The following is a 19,555-nucleotide window of genomic DNA, read 5'->3' on the forward strand; positions in this document are numbered from 1 at the left end:
CTTATTTGTTCTTTGAGTATTTCATACACTTATACAATGTATCTGGTATGTGCATGGAGGGCTGGGTGGTTAGAGACAGGGTTTCTCTGTGTAGCTTTGGAGAATGCCATAGAACTCACAGAGATTCACTTCCTGCCTCTGCCTCTGCGCCTCTGCCTCTCTGCCTCTGCCTCTGCATGCTGGGATTAAAGGTGTGGGCCACCACCACCCAGCTGTATACAATGTATTTTGATAACATTCACACCACATCCTCCACCAAACCCTCCAGTGTTTGTGTCCATCCTATTCTGAACTTCATGTCCAGCTTTTTTCCTTCTCCTCCCTCCTTCTCTCCTTCCTTCCCTTCCTCCCTCCCTCCCTCCCTTTCTTTCCTTCCTTTTATGTCTTTTTTATATAACATTCACTGAGTCTAAGTTAAGAGCTCATGATGGTGGAGTCACCACTGGAACATGTTCAACCTGCCAAGAGCCACACCCTTCAAGAAAACTGGCACTCTCTCTCTTAGCAGTCACCAACTGTCAATAACTCTTTAGCAAGGCGTTTAGGGATTATGTGCTTCTCTTTTATCAATGCTGCAATGTTTGGTGACTTAATTTTGTGCTATCACAGCTGCTGTGAGGGCATGAGTACTGTCATGATCAGAAGAAAGTCCTGCCTAACTCCAGGCTCTTACACTGGTCCCGCTGTCTTTTTCATGATGTTCCCTGACACTTGGTGAGAGGTTGTGTGATACAGGTGTCACAGTGATGACTGAGCACTCCCCAGACAGTATGACATCACAGGTTGCCATATTACTCCTTGAGTAACATATCCAACCACTGTGTTTTTTATATGGCAACCTGTGATGTCATCACAGTGGCTGGATCTTTTACTCAAGGAGGCCCCAGAGACTTCCAAAACAATATAGTATATTGAATTTGTTCTTGGTTGTTCACCAGAGCTTAATGGTAAGAGCCTATTGCTGAAAACACCACACACACACATACTTTGGTCCCAGATATGGAGAAATCATACTCTTACCAACCCATACACTTCCTCCATGACTGCCTAGCTTCCAGAGTACTGAAAGATAGCATTCAGGGTGCTTGTGTAGAAAAGTCAACAACAGTCTTACCCAGCTGTGAATTCTGTGACCTGCCTGGCAATATATATCCTTGGGTGCAAAGTTTTGAATGTCATGGGAGTAAACAACTACTTTCTGATTAGACTTTAAGACCTGACCCTAGAAGAAAATTCATGCCTAGACCTGTGTATTTAGCGGAGAACTTATGGCCATGGGGTTTACAAACCCGATGGGAGAACTAACAACTATTAATTTGCCAAGTGGCCATACTATCAAGCTATCTTCTAGATAAATATTGCTCAGTTTTCAGTCATTTTCGGAGAAGTGTCTTTCTGTAATGGATAGCAATTAATACAGTGACCCTCAGCTGGCTGTCATGTAGAAAAAAAGCATCTCAGAAACAGTCAGCCATGTGGCACATCAGTGTCCTCACTTTATAAATGGCCAGAGTAAGGAAGAATTAGGTTTCACATCTATGTTGGGATGTTTCTTCTTATTTCTTCTATGCTTCAGTAAGTATGTTTTCATTATGAATAGGTAACGGTAAAAAAATATAAATCTCTCACTCCATGTTTTTGACTTATGTTGACTTATTGAGTATAGGTCATAATTCAGCAGCGGCACTTCACATCTAGAAATTCTGGAAGGAGTACTAAGTTATGATTCCTAGGAGTATTGCTGAGGGAAGACAGTTTTTAAGTTCTTCCACTGATGCAAGCTGTTTGCTTATTTGTTTTAGCCTAATGAATACATAATCAGTTCCCCCACGTATTTTCTTTCCCTGAGGAATTTGCTTTGAAAGTTTTCAAATCCAAAGCAACAGCTTCAAGAATTGCTATCTGTGTTTTGAGTTTAAATCTCATGTCATTCAATGATTTTCATGATGATTTTTCAAATTCTCTCAGATAATTTGGTGTTCTCTTCTTTAGAAAAATCAGCTAATTCATTGTCAAATTCCATATCAATGTATGACAAACCTCTAGTCATTCTACTACATTTGGATATAACACCTTTATTAATAAAACAAGGCCATTAATAAATTATGAAAATTAAGATAACAATAGACACATTGTTTATTTACTTTATTTTCATAATAGTGTGGTGTTATTTTTTAATCATAGCATAGATGATCAACCAACATAGATTACTATGCTTATAAATAGTCTTTATTGGAGCTTTTCTCAACTGCAGCATAAATTTTATTTGTTAATTATGATTGCTAACTACCTTGTAAGAGTGACAATGATAATGAAACTAACAATTCATGACATCTACTGATATGATAAATCATTGTTTATGAATGCCCTAAAATAATTCAGTTCCAGTGCAAAGTAGTGAATATGTAACAATAGATATATTGATAAATAAATTAGCATTTCAGTACTTTTTATTCATCATTCCCTGTTTCAAATTTTCCTCTCTCTCTCTCTCTACTGGGTAATCCAGATTTCAAGGTGTAAATCACTTCACATTTTACAATGCTTTCTGAAGTAATCAAAAAATAAATATAATTTTTAGGTTTCAATACCCTTTTGGTTTTTTAGAGTTACAATTTTTCCTTTTTATTGAAAATATATTTTACAGGACATATTCTGATTATGCTTTTCCTCCCCACCTCTACTCTCATCCATATCAACATCTTTTCTGTCTCTCATCAGAAAACAACAGGTATATAAGGAATAATAACAAAACAAAATAAGATTAAACAAAAACAAGCAAATCAGAATAGGACAAAACATGGTCTTTACATTCAAATGCAAATTAAGTGTCTGTTGAAAATTGATGATGAATGGTTGACAGTAGCCATTAATGTACTAGGTTATCAATTCTCTAAGTGTGGTACAAGAAGTAGCAACTATAGCATCACTTACAAAAGTGTCAGAAATGCAGTTTTTAGACCTGACCCATAACTACTGAAATAGTATGTCGAGGTTTGTATACAATGACTCAGAAATCTATGCTCTAACATACCCTAAAATATGTAAGGCTAACAAGTAAAATATGAGATGATGGTGGTGAATATCCTTATTGAATTACAGGGATAAATGGATTCCAGAGTCATGAGCATTTATTGAGCAAACATGTTTAGTAATAATTTTTCACTTATGCATTAGTGACTTCTAACAATTTAGAAAAAATTCTCATCCTTATTTGTCAAAGAGTGATACTAAGTAATTTGATAGATTTTAATTTAAGAATACAGTAATCCTAAATCTAAATGTTTTAACTATATTCTATTCACCTGTTTAAAAGAAATAATATTCTGTTTTTGACATTTTCATTCTAAATGCACAAGAAGGATAAACAAATAAGACCCTATTGTTGAAGTTACCAAATAGAACATGAAAAAATCAAACTAGCATTTTTTAACATGTGTTAAGACATTGCATGAGTTATAGCATCTCGCAAACCTCCATATGAGAAGCTTCCTTTTGAACCAACACAGAAACCCACAACTAACTGTTAGGATGAAGAGAACAAGGTATTGTGGATTGCTCGGTCTTAAATGGAACAACTTTACCAAGTGACTTTCCTCCAATTGGAAAATGGAGCAGAATGACTGTAGTGATTGTAACGTGGTGGCAGATGATTGCAAGCAGGTTTTTAGACAAAGTAGGGAAATTGCACGTGTGTACTCACAGAGATTATGATAATATGCACAAGATCTGTTTATGTTCAAGGCAGAACAAACCCCAGCAAGAGAGGGCAGGTGGGCAGAACAGTCTACCCTTAGAAGAAGAGCTGTTGGCAATTGATAGCTGCTTGGAATGCTGTTCTTTTAAGGGTGTGGCCTTTGGTTGTCAACCAAGCTCTAGTGGGATACAATTCGACAAGACTATGTGGATAGCACAAATTGGAATTTAAAAAAACAAAGAGTTGAGTGCAGATGGTGTGGTGGATCTGGGAGAAGTTGGGTGACGGTGAATATGATTAAAACTTGTTGTATTAAATTCTTTAAGAAATTTTACAAATATGTTTAATAAAGGAGAGTTGGATTTTTTTCAAATATAGTACAGGTAAATATCTGGGGCCAAGATCTTGTGCCTATACTGGTCACTATTTGTTTGTTTATTTGTTTACTCAATACATGTTAAAAAATAAGAAGCAGTATTTCTTCCCAAATAACAAAGCATAAAAGGCAAGCTGTAGAATGAGGAAAACTTAAAGAGTACATGGTGGACTAAACAATGATTAAAAATATAGTAATTTACCAAATGCCTTGTATATTTAGCAAAACTCACCATTCCAAAATCATAAAAAGAAACAAAATTCTGACTGATTTTTTAAAGACAAGGAGGCAGGTCTAACATTCCCAGGTCAGTAAGTTTTGAGTTTTGAAATGCTACATTTTATTTTCATGTCTTCAACTTGAGTGATTTTTTTCTACTGAGCTAATATAGCAGCTAGCTAAATATATTATTTTATTCCTTTTTGGTTCATTATAAAGAATCAATTAAACAGAGAATTGGAGAGTTTTGAAAAGATTAACAAAACTGGCAAACCTTTTAGCCAATAAACAAAAAGAAAGGGAAAGGAGCCTAATTAATAAAATCATGGATGAAAAATGAGACATTATAGCAGACACCACAGAAACTCAGAGACTATAAGGACAGTCTTTAAAAATCTATATTCCAATAAACTGGAAAGTCTAAAAGAACCAAATTAATTTCCAAAACTATTTGGCACACAAATATTAAATCAAGATGAAATCAATAATTAAATGGATCCATAAGATCTACTGAGACAGAAGGAGTAATTAAAAACATACTAACTAAAAATAAGCCCTGAGACCAGAATTATACCAAGCTTTCAAAGAAGAACGAACAGTAAAATGAAATTGTTACATAAAATAGAAAATGATGGAATCTTGCCCGATTCTTTCCAAGAAGCCACTATCACCCTGTTGCTGATACCAAAAATCCAACAAAAATCTTATGGGCCAGTATCTCCAATGGACATGGACATAGACATTCCCGCTTTCACCTGTAATGCAGTGGGTTTCCTCATGAAAAAAAAGTTTTGCCAGGGGAAATACAAAATACATTTTCACCCCAGAACAGAAAGAGGTATTGTGGTTTTTGTCTAGCATGTCCAAAGTTGCATTTCACATGAAAGCAATAGAGAAGGCAATTGCAAATCTTTGCCATAGAGTAGTTATAATAAATAACTAAAAAATTTCAGTCCTTTGATATTAGTGATTAAAATATAGAAGAATAATACCCTCTTTATATTTTTATCATTCAATTTTTTCAATGAATAACAATATTCCTATTGAAACATGCACCAGTGTTGTTCTACTGCACCTAAATGAGCATCATGGCAGCTTTCATAACACTTTTTTTTCATTTCCTCTAGGAAGCTTCAGTCAGTATTCTTACTAGACACTTACAATGACTAACACTCTACTAAAATATATATAATTTAGTTTTGTGCAAAAATTATTCAATTTTTAATTCTGAGCCAATGTAATTTGGGGGCAATTGCATCTGACAGAAATGGAAAGTGAGTACTGGCTATGAGAGATTTTCAATATAGTGAGTTAAGTGAATATGTAGTGGCATCTTGCTTTACCAGTGAACTTGTGGTGGTGGTCACACCCTTTGAGCATGGTTTCAGGTGCAGACATGACCCATTATAAAGAGAGAGTGTGGCTACCATCACAAGTTCATTTGCTAGACAAGCTCCACTACATGAATATATAAATTCTATATCATAATATGTTGAAGGCTCTTTCCCATACTCCACTGATTATTCATTTAGGGAATTAGTTGTCTGATAATATCTCAGCATCCCTATGTTGTCCTGGTATTTTCATAACAGAATGTGAATGAAAGTAGACCAAAGTAAAGACCAAATATTACAATGATGATATAAAATTTAAATAGGATATAAACTTTTATGTAATTTTCCATGAAAAACATGTAAAACAATCACATAAAATAAGTCATAGTTTCAATATAGCTGTTACTAAATAATTTTATCAAAGAGATACATAGACATATACTAATAACACCTATTGCACACTTGTGACAATCGACATAAGTAACAAGTATTTGTCACCTCTTTGAATAATTAAGCTTTCATCTAGTGTCTTAACAAGTCTCTATATAAAAATAGCTTTTATATTAAAAAACATTTTCTCTAGAGTATCCGTTTTTACTTTACTATAAAACTGTCATATATATTTGAAGTCATTTTCATTTTCAAGATTTCATTTTCAACTTTACACAATAGTGATTTCACAAGTTCTAAATGTGTAATTGGTGCATCAAAATATTAGTAACCAAAATTGGAGGGAGAAAAAGATGAACACTAAAATGTCTTAAATAAATCTGAATAAATGATTCTGATTCATCATTGACCTGAACTTAATTGTTATGATTCATGAGGTCCTGAGATAATTATAGATATTGATATACTAAAGTATGAAAAGTGATATCAAGCATGAAAGAATAGAAACTATGCTATTGACATGTTATTCTTAGAACTTATTGCTCCAGAAATTTATTCATTAGAAATATTCTATGAATTCTTATATAATTAAAATGACCTAGAAAATTTCAAAGTGGAATTTCTATCATTTTAGTTGCTTTTATCAACACAGTAATGAACGAGGAAGGCCCATGAACAGCAAATACTTAAATTGTTATTCTATTAGTCCTCAATAAACATTATACAAAATGTTGTAAGCTCTCACTTTTGTTCCAAACTTTTGTAACTGTCTGATGAACTTGACAGTTCAATGTGTTTCATTTAATTGCTAGACTTGGGATGCTAAAAATATGTGGGTTCTTTAATAACAATAAAGGAAAAATCTATTCAGTCTCCTGAAAGCTGCTATCAAACTGCTGAATATTATCAGGTTGAAGAATAGATTATTTTGGTTCAAATCTAATGGCATAAAATGAAGTCGAGGCAGCATTCTCTTATGTCTTTAGCTGCTTTGCAAGAGTTGTCTCTGGGAGATGTGCTCTATCTTCCTCTTTTCTTGTATACTTGACATTATCTTCATCCTCTTCTCTTCCTTCCTCTGTGTTCTTCCCCTTCTCTGTCATCTGTTATCATTTTACCATCACCACATATGAAGGGACTTGCTTTGTCAGTTAAGTTGAAAAAGAAATCCTTACCTTTAAGTTGTTTTACTTTGAAAAAGCAGACAGGAAATAACATTTGTGCATATAAGTATGAATAATAAGACATGCTCTGTATTAAATGTTAAACATCTAGAAAATACCTGTTAGCACAACTCAAAAAACTGGTTTATCTTCCAGTACTTATTTTCTGCCTCTAGAAAGTGTTGAACTACTTAAAAACAATCATAATGCGTTATGATGAGAGAAACGAAGAAGTAGATAATGAATTTGATTAGTGAACATTTTTGTTGTTTTCTTCAGGGTTTTTTGCAGAAACTACAGTAGTTCCAATTGTTCATGATTAAATTTGATGCAGTAACACAAATCATGATGAAAACAAAATTATAAAACTAATTCTGAAAATGAGGGTAAAGATTACCTATACCAAACAGGAGGGAGGCAACATGAGTGATGTTTGATGTGTGTAACATCCTTCTCATGAACAGAAAACCCATCATAGTCCTCAATTTTGTGCAATTAAACATTCTAAAAGTTGATCACATTTTACATGCATCTTGGAAATTAATCTGATTATAGCAGTGTTCAATTCTTTAATATGTTGATTTTTATTTCTAAAGGAATACATAGCATTTAAAGCCAATAGCCACCCTTCCTCTGTTTTGGGCTCTCATAGTTGTTAGTATTATAAATTAATTCCTCAGTCCCCAGTATTGGATTGGTTTTCTTCTAAGACCAAAGTTAAATGTTCCACTCAAAATTAGAGAAAATCAACCAGTTATCATCTGTCTTTCTTGGTTTTACAGAACAAAAAAGAAACTTGGTTCAGATTAAAAATATCTAAGATGATGGCCAGGCAGTAGTGGGACATGACTTTAATCCCAGCACTCAGGAGGCAGAGGCAGGTGGATCTCTGGAATCCGAGAACAGCCTAAGATACAAAGCTATACAGAGGAAAATAAAACAAACAAACAAAAAAAGAAAAAAATAATATCCAAGATGAATTCCCAGGTCAACTTGAGAGTACCTGGGAAAGCATTCATCAATTTAGTAATGTTAGGAACCTATACTTGTGGCACCTGTTGGGAGGGATTCTATCCAAAGTGAGTTTTGAAAATAATCTGGGCTATCTAATTTCTAAAATAAAAACTTCCAGTATTTAGAAATTTGGGAAGGGTAGGTATGTGCTGGGAATGTCTAGGAAGGAGGGAGATAGAGAAAGGGAGGCCAAATTGACATACTAAATAAGATTTGTGTTAGGAATCCACTATGAGCTATTGTCTTATGGACAATGAAGGAATAATTGATTTCTAAGACACCATTTTAATTACTTTAGTCTGTCACACTGTACTTATAACTGTTTAAATACTTCAGCTTAGGTCCAACTTTAGGCAGCCAGTGAAGTAAGGTTATTACCTTTCCCTTGAAAAAGTGAATGGTCATACTCATTTTACTGAACTGACTATGTATTTATAACAACTCTGCACATACCCTCCTAACAAGAGATTGGAAACTTGTTAATAAATATCTTGGAACTCAGAGATAAAAAACAAACATAGGTATACAAAGCATAGTTATTCACTAAAGTGTTAGAGGACAAAATTCAAAAAAGATTTTATCTAAACAAAAGCAGGTAACATAACTATGGGAATGCACATGCTCTAGGAATTACTATTAAATTAATAACACATCTAATTTCCCCCACTAAGCATTATCCTTGAGTGACATTTGATAGAAGGAAAGGATAAAAATAATTTCTTAGATAAAGGACAATCTGGTTGGACCCATTAAACTAGTAAAAACAGAGGTATCAAATTGCAGGACAAACTTTTCATATGTTTCATAAAACATGAATTTTGATAGGCTTTTGAGGCTTGTTAACCAAGTACTGAGATGGCAGCTGAAGAGATGATTTGTGACAGTATTTGTTGTGATGAAGGTTATCCACTAGGTGACAAAAAATAGTTCCTTTTTAATAAGTCTGTGAGTGGTCTACATTGAAATTGAAGAGAGGGGGTAGTTAAATCTAACATTTTACTAATAACTCAAAATCCGTTGCTGCTGATGTGTTACTTTACAGATAGTGAAATAAATATTTCAACACACTAACATTTTAAATCTATTAACAAAACAGATATATGTAACTGTTCTATCATCTATTCTAATTATTTTCAATATTTATAAAAGTTTCCTTCCATCAGTATTTATTTGTTAGCACTGTTATTTTGGGGCCGGTGTGAATATACTAAACTTGTGAAAACAAAAGAGGATGGAAGGAAATAATCAAAAGCATCAAGGAAGTGCTGAAAAGTAGCATCAATTGGAAATTTAAGCATCTCTTAGGAATACGTTTAGTTAACTACACTCACAAAATTAAACTAAGTAGACTCCTCACAGACTTTAGACAGAACCCCCTTAATTAATGTTGACGTTTGCTTCAGTCAGTGCTGATTTAATGATGACAAATAGAGACTGAGGTGGATTTGTTGAGAGATGAACCACAGCTATGAAAATATGTGAAGAAATAAGGAACTGAACCAAGACTTACTGTTCTCTGGGTCTCAATATGTGAGTTGAATTGACTCAGCTTATCTTTTCAGACCAGACAACAATTATGGCTTTCATGTGGTAGCTTGAGGGTCCATGTCAATTTTGCTTTGCCCTTGGGAAGGATACTTGTAAGTGGTCAAAAACCAAGAATGAAGAGTACAAAATGTAGTCATAAATTACAGAACATGGTGGATGCATCTTCTAGAAGTGTGTGACTGAAGCAGGGAGCATGGGGGGCATGTGGCAGATAGGCAATTGTTGACACAGAATGAAGCAGGGTGTGCTTAAAAACTCACATTCTGGTTCAGATGTGATTGTATGGAACTCAACTTTGCTACTACTGTCTACTGTGTTAGCTGGGTTCAGTTAATTAACCTTTTTGATTTTTAGTTTCCTCAATACAAGTACCAATTAAGGTTACTGTGAAGAGTCAATGAGTTAATTTATGTTAAGTCCTCAGGCTAATGTCTGTTTTTGAAATCACTAGGCAATTATGTGTGTTAACATTCCCTAGTATGGTAAAGTCAAGGCTGCCTTCCCTTTTCATAAATGTTCCCATCCCGAATGTTGAAAAACCATCTTTCAGTTAAAAACAACACTGTTCAAAATTTTTTCAAAAATTTCCAGTCAGCCTACATATGGTTGTAAAACTGGACTTCATTTATGTTTAATCTGACCTTTTGCTTCTACTAGTGATACAGCTTGTGCAGGCCACCAAAGACTACTGCCATAGAGAAGGTAGAAAAGACATCAGTGTGGAATAGGAAGTCTGTGGTTGACTGGTTCATCTTGAAAGCTGAGAGCAGTATCATGTGCCTCAAGTACGTTACAATAGGAAAACATGGTGAGTAATACTGTGGCTGCTATCTTTTGTGTCCCTCGCTTCCTCTACCCATTGTCTCAACAGACTTCCTCTGTAAAGCCCTTCTAGTTCAGTAATGTCATGACTGAAATTGTTCATGAGGTAGTAGTCATCCATTTATTTGTGTACCCACTAATTCACTGATTATTAGAAACTCTCTAACTCTTATGTATTTTCCTATTAAGAACTGACAAAATGTCTCAGACATAAATGCATGTTTACAAGTAAAAATATTTCAGCCTTCCCTTTTTTAAGTGTGCGTTGGTGTATTTGTGTGTGTGTATGTGGTGGTGGTGGTACTGATGTGTATGTGTGTGAGTGATACTGATGTGTATGTATGTGAGCGAATAATGTGTGCATGTGTGTGTGTGTGTGTGCCACTCTAATGTGTGTGGTATGTGCACATGTATGCATATATATGGAGAATGCACATGCTCATAGAAGGCAAAGGTGGGGTCAGATGTCTTGCTTTATCACTGTCTGCCTTATTCCTTTTAGACAGGCTTTCCCTGAACTGGAAGGGAGTAGAGCTCCTAGATCTGCCTGTCTCTGCCTCACAATACTTTGGTTAGAGTCATGTGTGCCATGCTTTGCTTTTACATGGGTGTAAAGGACTCTGCTACAGCAGGGGCTCTCACCATCTCTCTAACCCAATACCCCCTCTCATCCATAGTGTATATAATCTAAGATCTGCAGTAGACAGCTGATATCATGAATATTAGTGAGCCTTACATTTAGAAAAAAGTAATGAATAAACAAGGGATAACTAAGAATAAGCTCATAAAACTAATAATATAACAATGGTTATATTGCAATTAAAGTTGTGGGAATTCAGCGTTTCCCTTTGTGTGTATGTCTCTGAATAGCTTAGTGTATTGTACTCACTCTTCTCTGTGTGATAATGTGAAATGGTACAATGCCTATGTAATGAGATAGAATGCAATAAAAGACTAAGAACTCAGCATGTGCTATAACTAAGATGCTGTAGTGTGACGGTTGACAGCAAAACTACTATAAATTTCATATGCAAATGATTCTACCTGGTCATCAGTCGTAGCAACATTAAAAGATATTGAGAGTTTTCACCTTTCACTTTAAAAAGGCCCTTTACATATTTCTTGCTTGTTTGAATTGCCAGCATTATTATTTTTGATCTTGAGATTATTAAGCAAAGTAAAGATTGCTTGGATACAAATGCTATGATACTATGGCAACCAATATCTAATATTCAATACCAGTCAAGAGGATGACTGGTGGGTGTATGGTATATACAGCATGTATACACTAGACAAAGGGAGATTCATACACTAGGAAGCATGGATTAAGATAGCATAGAGCTTCCTCACACTGTCAGAACAATAAGAAAATTAAAATTTAGATGATATTAATTTCAAAGTTTCCCATTGAACACTTTCAGACTGAAGCAGTTGGTTAGCATTTATACTTATAAAACAGACTACAGTTGACCATGAGTAACAGAAATTATACAAACTTAATCATCAAAAGGAAGATATTTATTATGCCTTTTAAATTGCCATAAAAGCATTTATAATCTTTCCTCAACCTCTTTATAAAACCAGGAGCATTTGATGTCATGGCATGGCCACCATCTTTCCTTTGATGGCAATTATATTAGGTTATTATGACCATATCCAAAGGCCAAGTTCAAAATAGTCTACTTTTATGTTTCCCTATTTAGTTCTAGACAACTGCTGCTCTAGATAAACACATGTTTAAGGAACTGGATTTTACTTACAGAGCATTCTTAACAAAAGTGACATACTGAAAGCATTAGAATCCCTTCAGTGCAATGAGATGCTGTTGGTGAAGGCACAGAAAGGGATGGAGCAACTGAAACAAAGCGTGGACTTGTGGAACAGAATGTCTGCTGAACGCATCCATACTGTTAAATTATTTACCCTCCTGATCTGGATATGCATCAGGAAAGAAGTAATTATTGTTCATTCTTGTCATATTTTACAGACAACATGGGAAAAAGCATATAAATATAAAAAAAATCCTAGGGAGGACCCTTGTAATTCCATAAGCATAAACTAAATACACCTTTCTTCTATGTTTAATTAAACTATTGGGTTCAATTTTACATTCTTGTGGAATTTAAAAGGTGGTATAGGAAAAATTTAAATAAAATTTAAATCATTCTGATTCATATCAAGGAAATATAGTTGCTGCTGCTTCCCCTGCAGAACACTTTTCAAAATTACTGGAGGAAAAATGGATCGCAAATAATGACATCACTCTTCTTGGTACCTGCAGCTGCTAAGACTCCCTCAGACACATTTAACCTGTTAACCACACTCTGCGATTTAATTCAAATGTTCATTTGGTGTAATGCTTTCCTATTTAATATAATCAGGTTATCTGTAGCTTAGAGTGGTCAAGAAGCAATATCATTAAGTACAATAAAAGACATTAAATTATAAGAAGGACTGGAGAACATCTTTTAATTGGAGGAGAATGCTGGTATCATAATTTGTATTAAAAAATCTATGTATGCCAGTAAGAAAATAGAACCAAAGGGAACATAAACTGCTGCATTCCTTTATAGTGCCTGGATCATTAAATCTGTCTACCTGAACTCTTAAAATATTTCCAATGATTTTATCTGCTTATCAAATAGTACCTTTAACATTGATCAATACAAAACCAACAAAGTTCCCTTCCCCATTACTGTAGAAATTGTTCAAATGTAACTTGCCAGCATCTGATATGTTAAAAAGTGTCACAGGTATATCTGAGGGAAAAAGACTACTCAGGAATGAAGAGAATTCAATCCTTTCCCTAATCAAGTCAACAAGACAACCCATAGATATTTTACTTAGAGCCTTCATGTGTTTACAGATGACTATATAGATTTTTTAATTTAACATAGCTTTCCTCCACTGTTGCTAATTTACATGTGCATATGTTAGTGATGAGACACCCATTGTGACAGATTGCCTTGTCAGTGCACTACTGCCTCCCCTCTATCAACGATTTTTAGTATTGCCTGAGGAAAAAAAACCATCATAACATCATTACATCATTTTTCTTCTTCCTGCCTCTGCCATGGCTTGCTGCGAAACATTCAACCTGTTACCATGGTCCATAATTTAAGTTAAGGTTTTATTTAGTGTAATGAGCATCATTTGTCTGCTTAAAATGATTGAACTGTCTTTTTTTTTTAACCTAAGAAGAATAAGACTGTGCACTACAATAAAAAGATATAATAATAAGAGTTGTATTTATAAAATGAAGCAGCCCATTGAAATGCTTAATTTAGTACAGGACAGAAAATGCTAAGAAAATTTATGCATTAAAATCTCTAATGAACCCTAAATTATGTGTGTATATAATAAATGATGTAGATGCTTTTATTTTTAAAAGCTTTGTTATAGTCATGCATTTATTTGTTTCTCTTTAAGTGTGTCATTAACAAGGAAAGCATAAACTTTGGAGATCATTAGTTTATCTGTTATCTTTATGGCATATAGCAAGCATTTACATATTCAGTCTTGGAATGCAGGTGGGTATAGCATCTATACCTAAAGGTGTGAGTGTATGTGTGTTAGTGTGCGTGTGTGAGTGTGTGTGTGTGTCTGTGTGTTAGTGTGTGTGTGTGTGTGTACTTAGAGAAGACGACCCGCATATCTGAACATTTCAGCATATGAAAAAACCTATACTGCATCCCCAAACTACCAATGATATCATTTAAAAATGCAGTTTTAAAACAAAAATGTATTTCTATACATTCTAAATCATTCCTGGAACTGTGTCTTTTCCAGTAATTCTCTTAACCGTTATCATTAAGTGTTATTATATCTTTAAGTAGTATTATTCTTTTAATCTTAAGAAAACAAGAGTGTTTTCTCTAACGTTACATAAGCCTGTGCACAGACATGAGGAGAAATACCGCCTCTACTGGGGTGAAACCAATTTCCTCTGAAACCCCACTTTATGTCTAAAAGATTTCTAAAACAGCTTGAATCCTTTGAAATGGGCAGCATTTAACCACTATTAATACAAAAAAAAACATTTTGCAACATATAGCCAGATATTACTATAGAACTTAAAAAATGCATGTGAAATTCAACATGCATTACACATAAGTTGATTATAGCCAGCCACACAGAAAGGAAAAATTGATATCACTAAATACTCCTCCAAATCCATGAACTTTTGCTCCTTATTTATTAAAACAACAATGTATCTCTGAAAAACAACTCAATTAAATGAGTACCAACCAAATTCTACTAAATGCTGTTGGTCTTTGTTCTATCAGTTGCCTGTGCAAAGGTATTGATAATGGTTACATCATCGAATTTTTAACTGCAACTTGTGCACCAATTGTGTTTGTGGCTCTAACGTCGAATCTCTGAACTGAGCTTGACAACCACGAAAACATGCAATAAATGAAATCTAACAAAGATTAAACTAAGGAATACTCCACCACACTGCACTGTTCTCAACATTAATGCCTCGGTATGCATTTACATACTTATCCACGAAAGATTTTCAAATGACAGCAATCGTAATAGACCTTACAGCAAGTGAGGAGCCTAAGAAAAAGGAAGGGAAAATGCCTTCCAAGAGAGAAAGATTCATTAGTCTCTCTGGCAAGTGTCTAAAGCAAACAAGGAAAGCGCAAAATAATCACTCAGTCACAAAATAACCCCTTTTAAAAGCACAGTACCTTTCTGTGTCTGCCCTTCTTCCATATTCTCTTCCATGGCTACCTTTCTTCAGGAGAATCTGGTGCACGGAATTAGTCAAAAGCTCAATTAGCTGTTGAAAAAGCGGGTGCTTTTTTCCCCTGGGCAGCTCCAACAGCAGTGGCTTGGGCAAGTCTTTAGAGCCTAGCAGAGGCTCCCTCGCGCCTCTTGTTTGCTTGGAGACTGGCTGTCAAGTGTAATTTCATTCAAATTACTCTTCCGTGAAGATTATCAATTTTTCTTCTCAAAGCTGCCCATTGTGTGCCACAGCAAGCAGGTACTCAAACAAACAGCCGGATAATTTGGGGAGGGGGTGTGGAAAGTGGTATGAAGTCTAAGAGCAGGGGACACTATGATTCATAAGCCTTGTTTTGCATTTAAAATGGGGGAAAGAAATTGAGGTTTGTATTGAAATCTCAGCTTTAAATGGGAAGCAGGCTGAACTGGGAACAGAGGGAGGGGTTGTCCTCCTAACATGAAGCGGACCACCAACCCCTAAATCCCCCCTTCGCTACCACAGTGGGAAAGCCCAGATTCTCGTCGTGTCTTTCTGCTGCAGTAGTTTCTTCTCACCCAGTCAGATTCATTACAAAAATGCCCTTTCCTTTTACCTCCTCACAAAGTGTCTAGTTAATTTGATTTAAAGGTGCCAAGGAAGGATGCAATTAGACTATCTCGAGGCTGGCCTGTTAAAGGTTTTTATTAAAAGAAGACCTTTAAGCTAACATATTTCAGAATCAAGAAAGAGTAAAAATACGGTTTTCAAATGAACAAGTAGAAACCTTTTGTTTTAGTAAGTATTTTACTTAGCGACATATGACTTTGACAGAAAAAGAGAGAAATAAAATATAATGTTGTCTTTGTAAATTATTATTAATTCAGCCCACGGAAGCTGATGATTCCAAGTAGGAATCTCGGGGAAGGAAAAAATTCTAAGGGTGATTACTGGGGATGGGGGCAACAAAAAGAACGACAGGATTTTAGATAGGGAACAACAGGAGAGTGTGTTGTAATGGGAATCTGCACTCTGATTTGGAATGCAAATCACAGTGCTGCAGTCTGACAATAAACCAGCAATCGTGCTCAACCTATTGAGTGACAGGACACAGCCAGAGTCTCAAATCTTCACAAAAGGTACAGGAAGAAAATAAACACTGTCAAGGCTGTGTCAAGCTTTCTTAGACTAATAAAGGAAGACTCTCCTGCCTGTGTTCATCTCAACATGCACAAGCATAGGGAAACACACACAGAGATGAAAAAGCTCTTGCCCTTAGTGGAAACATGTACATCTTCATTAATCATGTCATATATTTCTTGTGTCCTAAGAAAACTTTCACATAGGTTTTTTAAAGCATGCCAGCAGCACATTGCACACCGCTTTCAATTATGTCACTTATAAGAGCAATTATTTCTAGGAAATATGATCAGACAACACTCCAGTTTATGTACATAAATGAAGCACTACCTCTCTCTGGTAATCAATTGTTATTTCTAGTCTTTTTGTCAAACGGATAATTCAAGGTTAATTGTTTTATATATATATGAATGCATGTATGTATGTATGTATTTATATATAAAATCTGCATTCAAGGAATTTTAAGACAGTTGCTTGTTCAAAGCAGATTGAGAGAGAAGCCATAAGGGAAATCAAACAAGCCAAATCATAGCAGTCTCTCTGTTTCAACCCATCTTGGTTGACATACCCTGGCATACAGTCAGAACAGAATGGAGTCCCCGTTCTTGTTTATCTGCCTTAATTATCTCATGACAGAAATAATCAGCGAAGCAAATTATTAACAGAAGCACCTACACAAATTATAGCACTACCTTATATTTTACAGTAGTTAATAATCTTTAAAATGTAGCCAAACACTTGACTTAAGGAAAGGAGAGCAGTATTCCCCCCTCTATGTTGGAACAAACACCTGCTATCAAGCTTATGCAGTGTCTGAGACAATAAATAAAGAAGAAACTCTTAGACACACATCATCAGCCAATTCTAATACCCACCCCCCTTTTTTTGAGACAGGGTTTCTCTGTGTAACAGTCCTAGCTGTCCTGGAACTTGTTTTGTAGACCAGGCTGACCTCAAACTCACTGAGATCTGCCTGTTTCTGCCTTCCAGGTGCTGGGATTAATGGCGCCTGTCACCACTCTGCCAATAAAAACTTGTTTTCTTTTCTTTTTAGAACTGTTCTATATGGTGATGTTTTGTTGATGATCTAACAAATAAAGCTTGCCTGCAGATCAGAGTGAAAAGCTAGCCACACTGGTCAGCCACAGAGATCAGGCAGAGGTGGCATACACATTTAACTCCAGGAGCCACACTACTTAGTCATAGCAGCCGGGCAGTGGTGGTACACACATTTAATAGGAACACTAGAGAGAAATAGAAGATGGGAAGGACAGGAGTGCAGTGTATTCAGTCTGCAGTCACACTGAGGACAGGATCACCCTTCAGTTTGAGCATGGTAGACGTAAGAACTCTCTAGTGATTGGCTGCTTTGCTTTTCTGATCTTCAGCTTGAACCCCAATATCTGTCTCTGGGTTCTTATTATTCTTGCTACAGTTTGACCTTTCTACTCTAATCTATCACAGGTGTCTCAGTGTTTTTTAAAAATTATCCTCAGTTGATTTCTATTTTTTAACCTCACATACAGAGAAGGAAAGAGGAGAGAATTAAAAATCAGGAAATAGAAAATGTTAAGAATTTTTGTTTTGCAAGATCAATGGAAAGATGACAACCTCTTTCTCTTCTGGAAACTGCAAGGGAGCAATACATTTTTATAATCTCCAACTTTTTGTTGAAATGGTTTTTATTATAAAAAAAGCAACTCATTTATTTTTAAAATATACAGAGCTTCCTCTCGTGTTGGAGATCATGGAGTCCTTCCAAATTGATGACAAGAAATATAGAGTAGTCTTTTATCAATAACCTGTAAGTAAGCTAAGACTAATTTGTTAATATGCTCACAAAGCTTTTTGATGTGAACCATTTTGAAATTTACACTATTGTGGGCTTTCAGAATAATTACACTTATATAGTATGAAAGTTTTTAATCTTCTCAAAATGAAGTTTTGTACCTATTAAACACAAATTCCCCATCTGCCTTTCCCATTTGATGGCAGGAATTGGTTGTTACAAATTTTAGGAACATTTGTAAAGTTTTTTTGTCATTTGAATTGAAAACATCCATGTGAAAAGTAGTTCACAATAAAACCTTGTAGAAGACTGATGTTATGAATTCTAAATATAATACATTAACCTTAGTAACTTCCAACAATGTTTCCTCTGTATTCCTATTGTGGTGGTTTGAATGAGAAATAGCATCTATAGACTCACATAATTGAATCCATGGTACCCAATTGGTAGAACTCTTTGAGAAGGATTAGGAGGTACAGCCTTGCTGATGGAGTATTGTCACTGAGGACAGGCTTGGAGGACTCAAAAATCCACACCATGTCCAGTTAGCTCTCCCTGCCTCATGCTTATAGGTCAAGATGTTAGCTCTCAGTTACTGCTCTAGACCATGTCCTGCTGTGTGCTACCATAGTCCATACTGTGATTACTATGGACTTTCTGTAATCATATGACCCAAATCAAATGCTTTTTTTTAAAAAAATTAAATTGCGTTGGTTAAGGTGTTTCCACAAAGCAACAGAAAAGTAACTACAATACTCATTAAAATCTGCAAGTTATAATGATGTTGGTGCCTCATCAAATATTCTTCTATTACACACAATGCATTTTCCTTGACTCGACTTTAGTTCAACTTTTAGTATTTTAAATGTATAAATGCATACCTAAGAACTATTCATTAATTTTACAAAATATCATTCTTTGAAATACTATTTATGATATGCATTTTTTCTGTATAAGCTGAAGGACATAGAAACAACCCTGTATAATAAAGGAACTTCAGGAGACATCACCACCCCTAACTTCAAGTTCTACTATAGAGCGACAGTAATGAAAACAGCTTGGTATTGGTACAAAAATAGACAGGTAGACCAATGGAATTGAATTGAACACCCTGATATTAGTCCACACACTTATGAACACCTGAATTTTGACAAAGAAGCTAAAATTATACAATGGAAAAAAGAGAGCATCTTCAACAAAAGGTGCTGGCATGACTGGATGCTGACAAGTAGAAGACTGCAGAAAGATACACTTCTATCACCATGCACAAAACTTATGTCCAAATGGATCAAAGACCTCAATATAAATTCAGCCATGCTGAATCTCTTAGAAGAGAAAGTGGAAAGTACCCT

The 19,555-nt window shown here is 35.1% G+C and overlaps 1 protein-coding gene across 3 annotated transcripts in view; it reads right to left on the reverse strand.

The window, feature by feature from the left end:
- The window catches only part of Gpm6a (glycoprotein M6A), a 268,227-nt gene that overhangs the window by 94,848 nt on the left and 153,824 nt on the right, over nucleotides 1-19,555 (reverse strand). The window contains exon 1 of one of the 3 annotated variants that reach the window (XM_040731977.1): nucleotides 15,261-15,826. The exons of the other annotated variants lie outside the window; for them this stretch is intronic. Coding sequence (XP_040587911.1) covers nucleotides 15,261-15,297 — 37 coding nt within the window. The 5' untranslated portion in view covers nucleotides 15,298-15,826. Of the gene's footprint in view, nucleotides 1-15,260; nucleotides 15,827-19,555 lie in introns of those variants that run through there. 3 annotated transcript variants of the gene reach the window in all.

This window comes from Mesocricetus auratus, unplaced genomic scaffold, assembly GCF_017639785.1.
Source record: "Mesocricetus auratus isolate SY011 unplaced genomic scaffold, BCM_Maur_2.0 Super-Scaffold_100026, whole genome shotgun sequence".
Taxonomy (NCBI): Eukaryota; Metazoa; Chordata; class Mammalia; order Rodentia; family Cricetidae; genus Mesocricetus; species Mesocricetus auratus.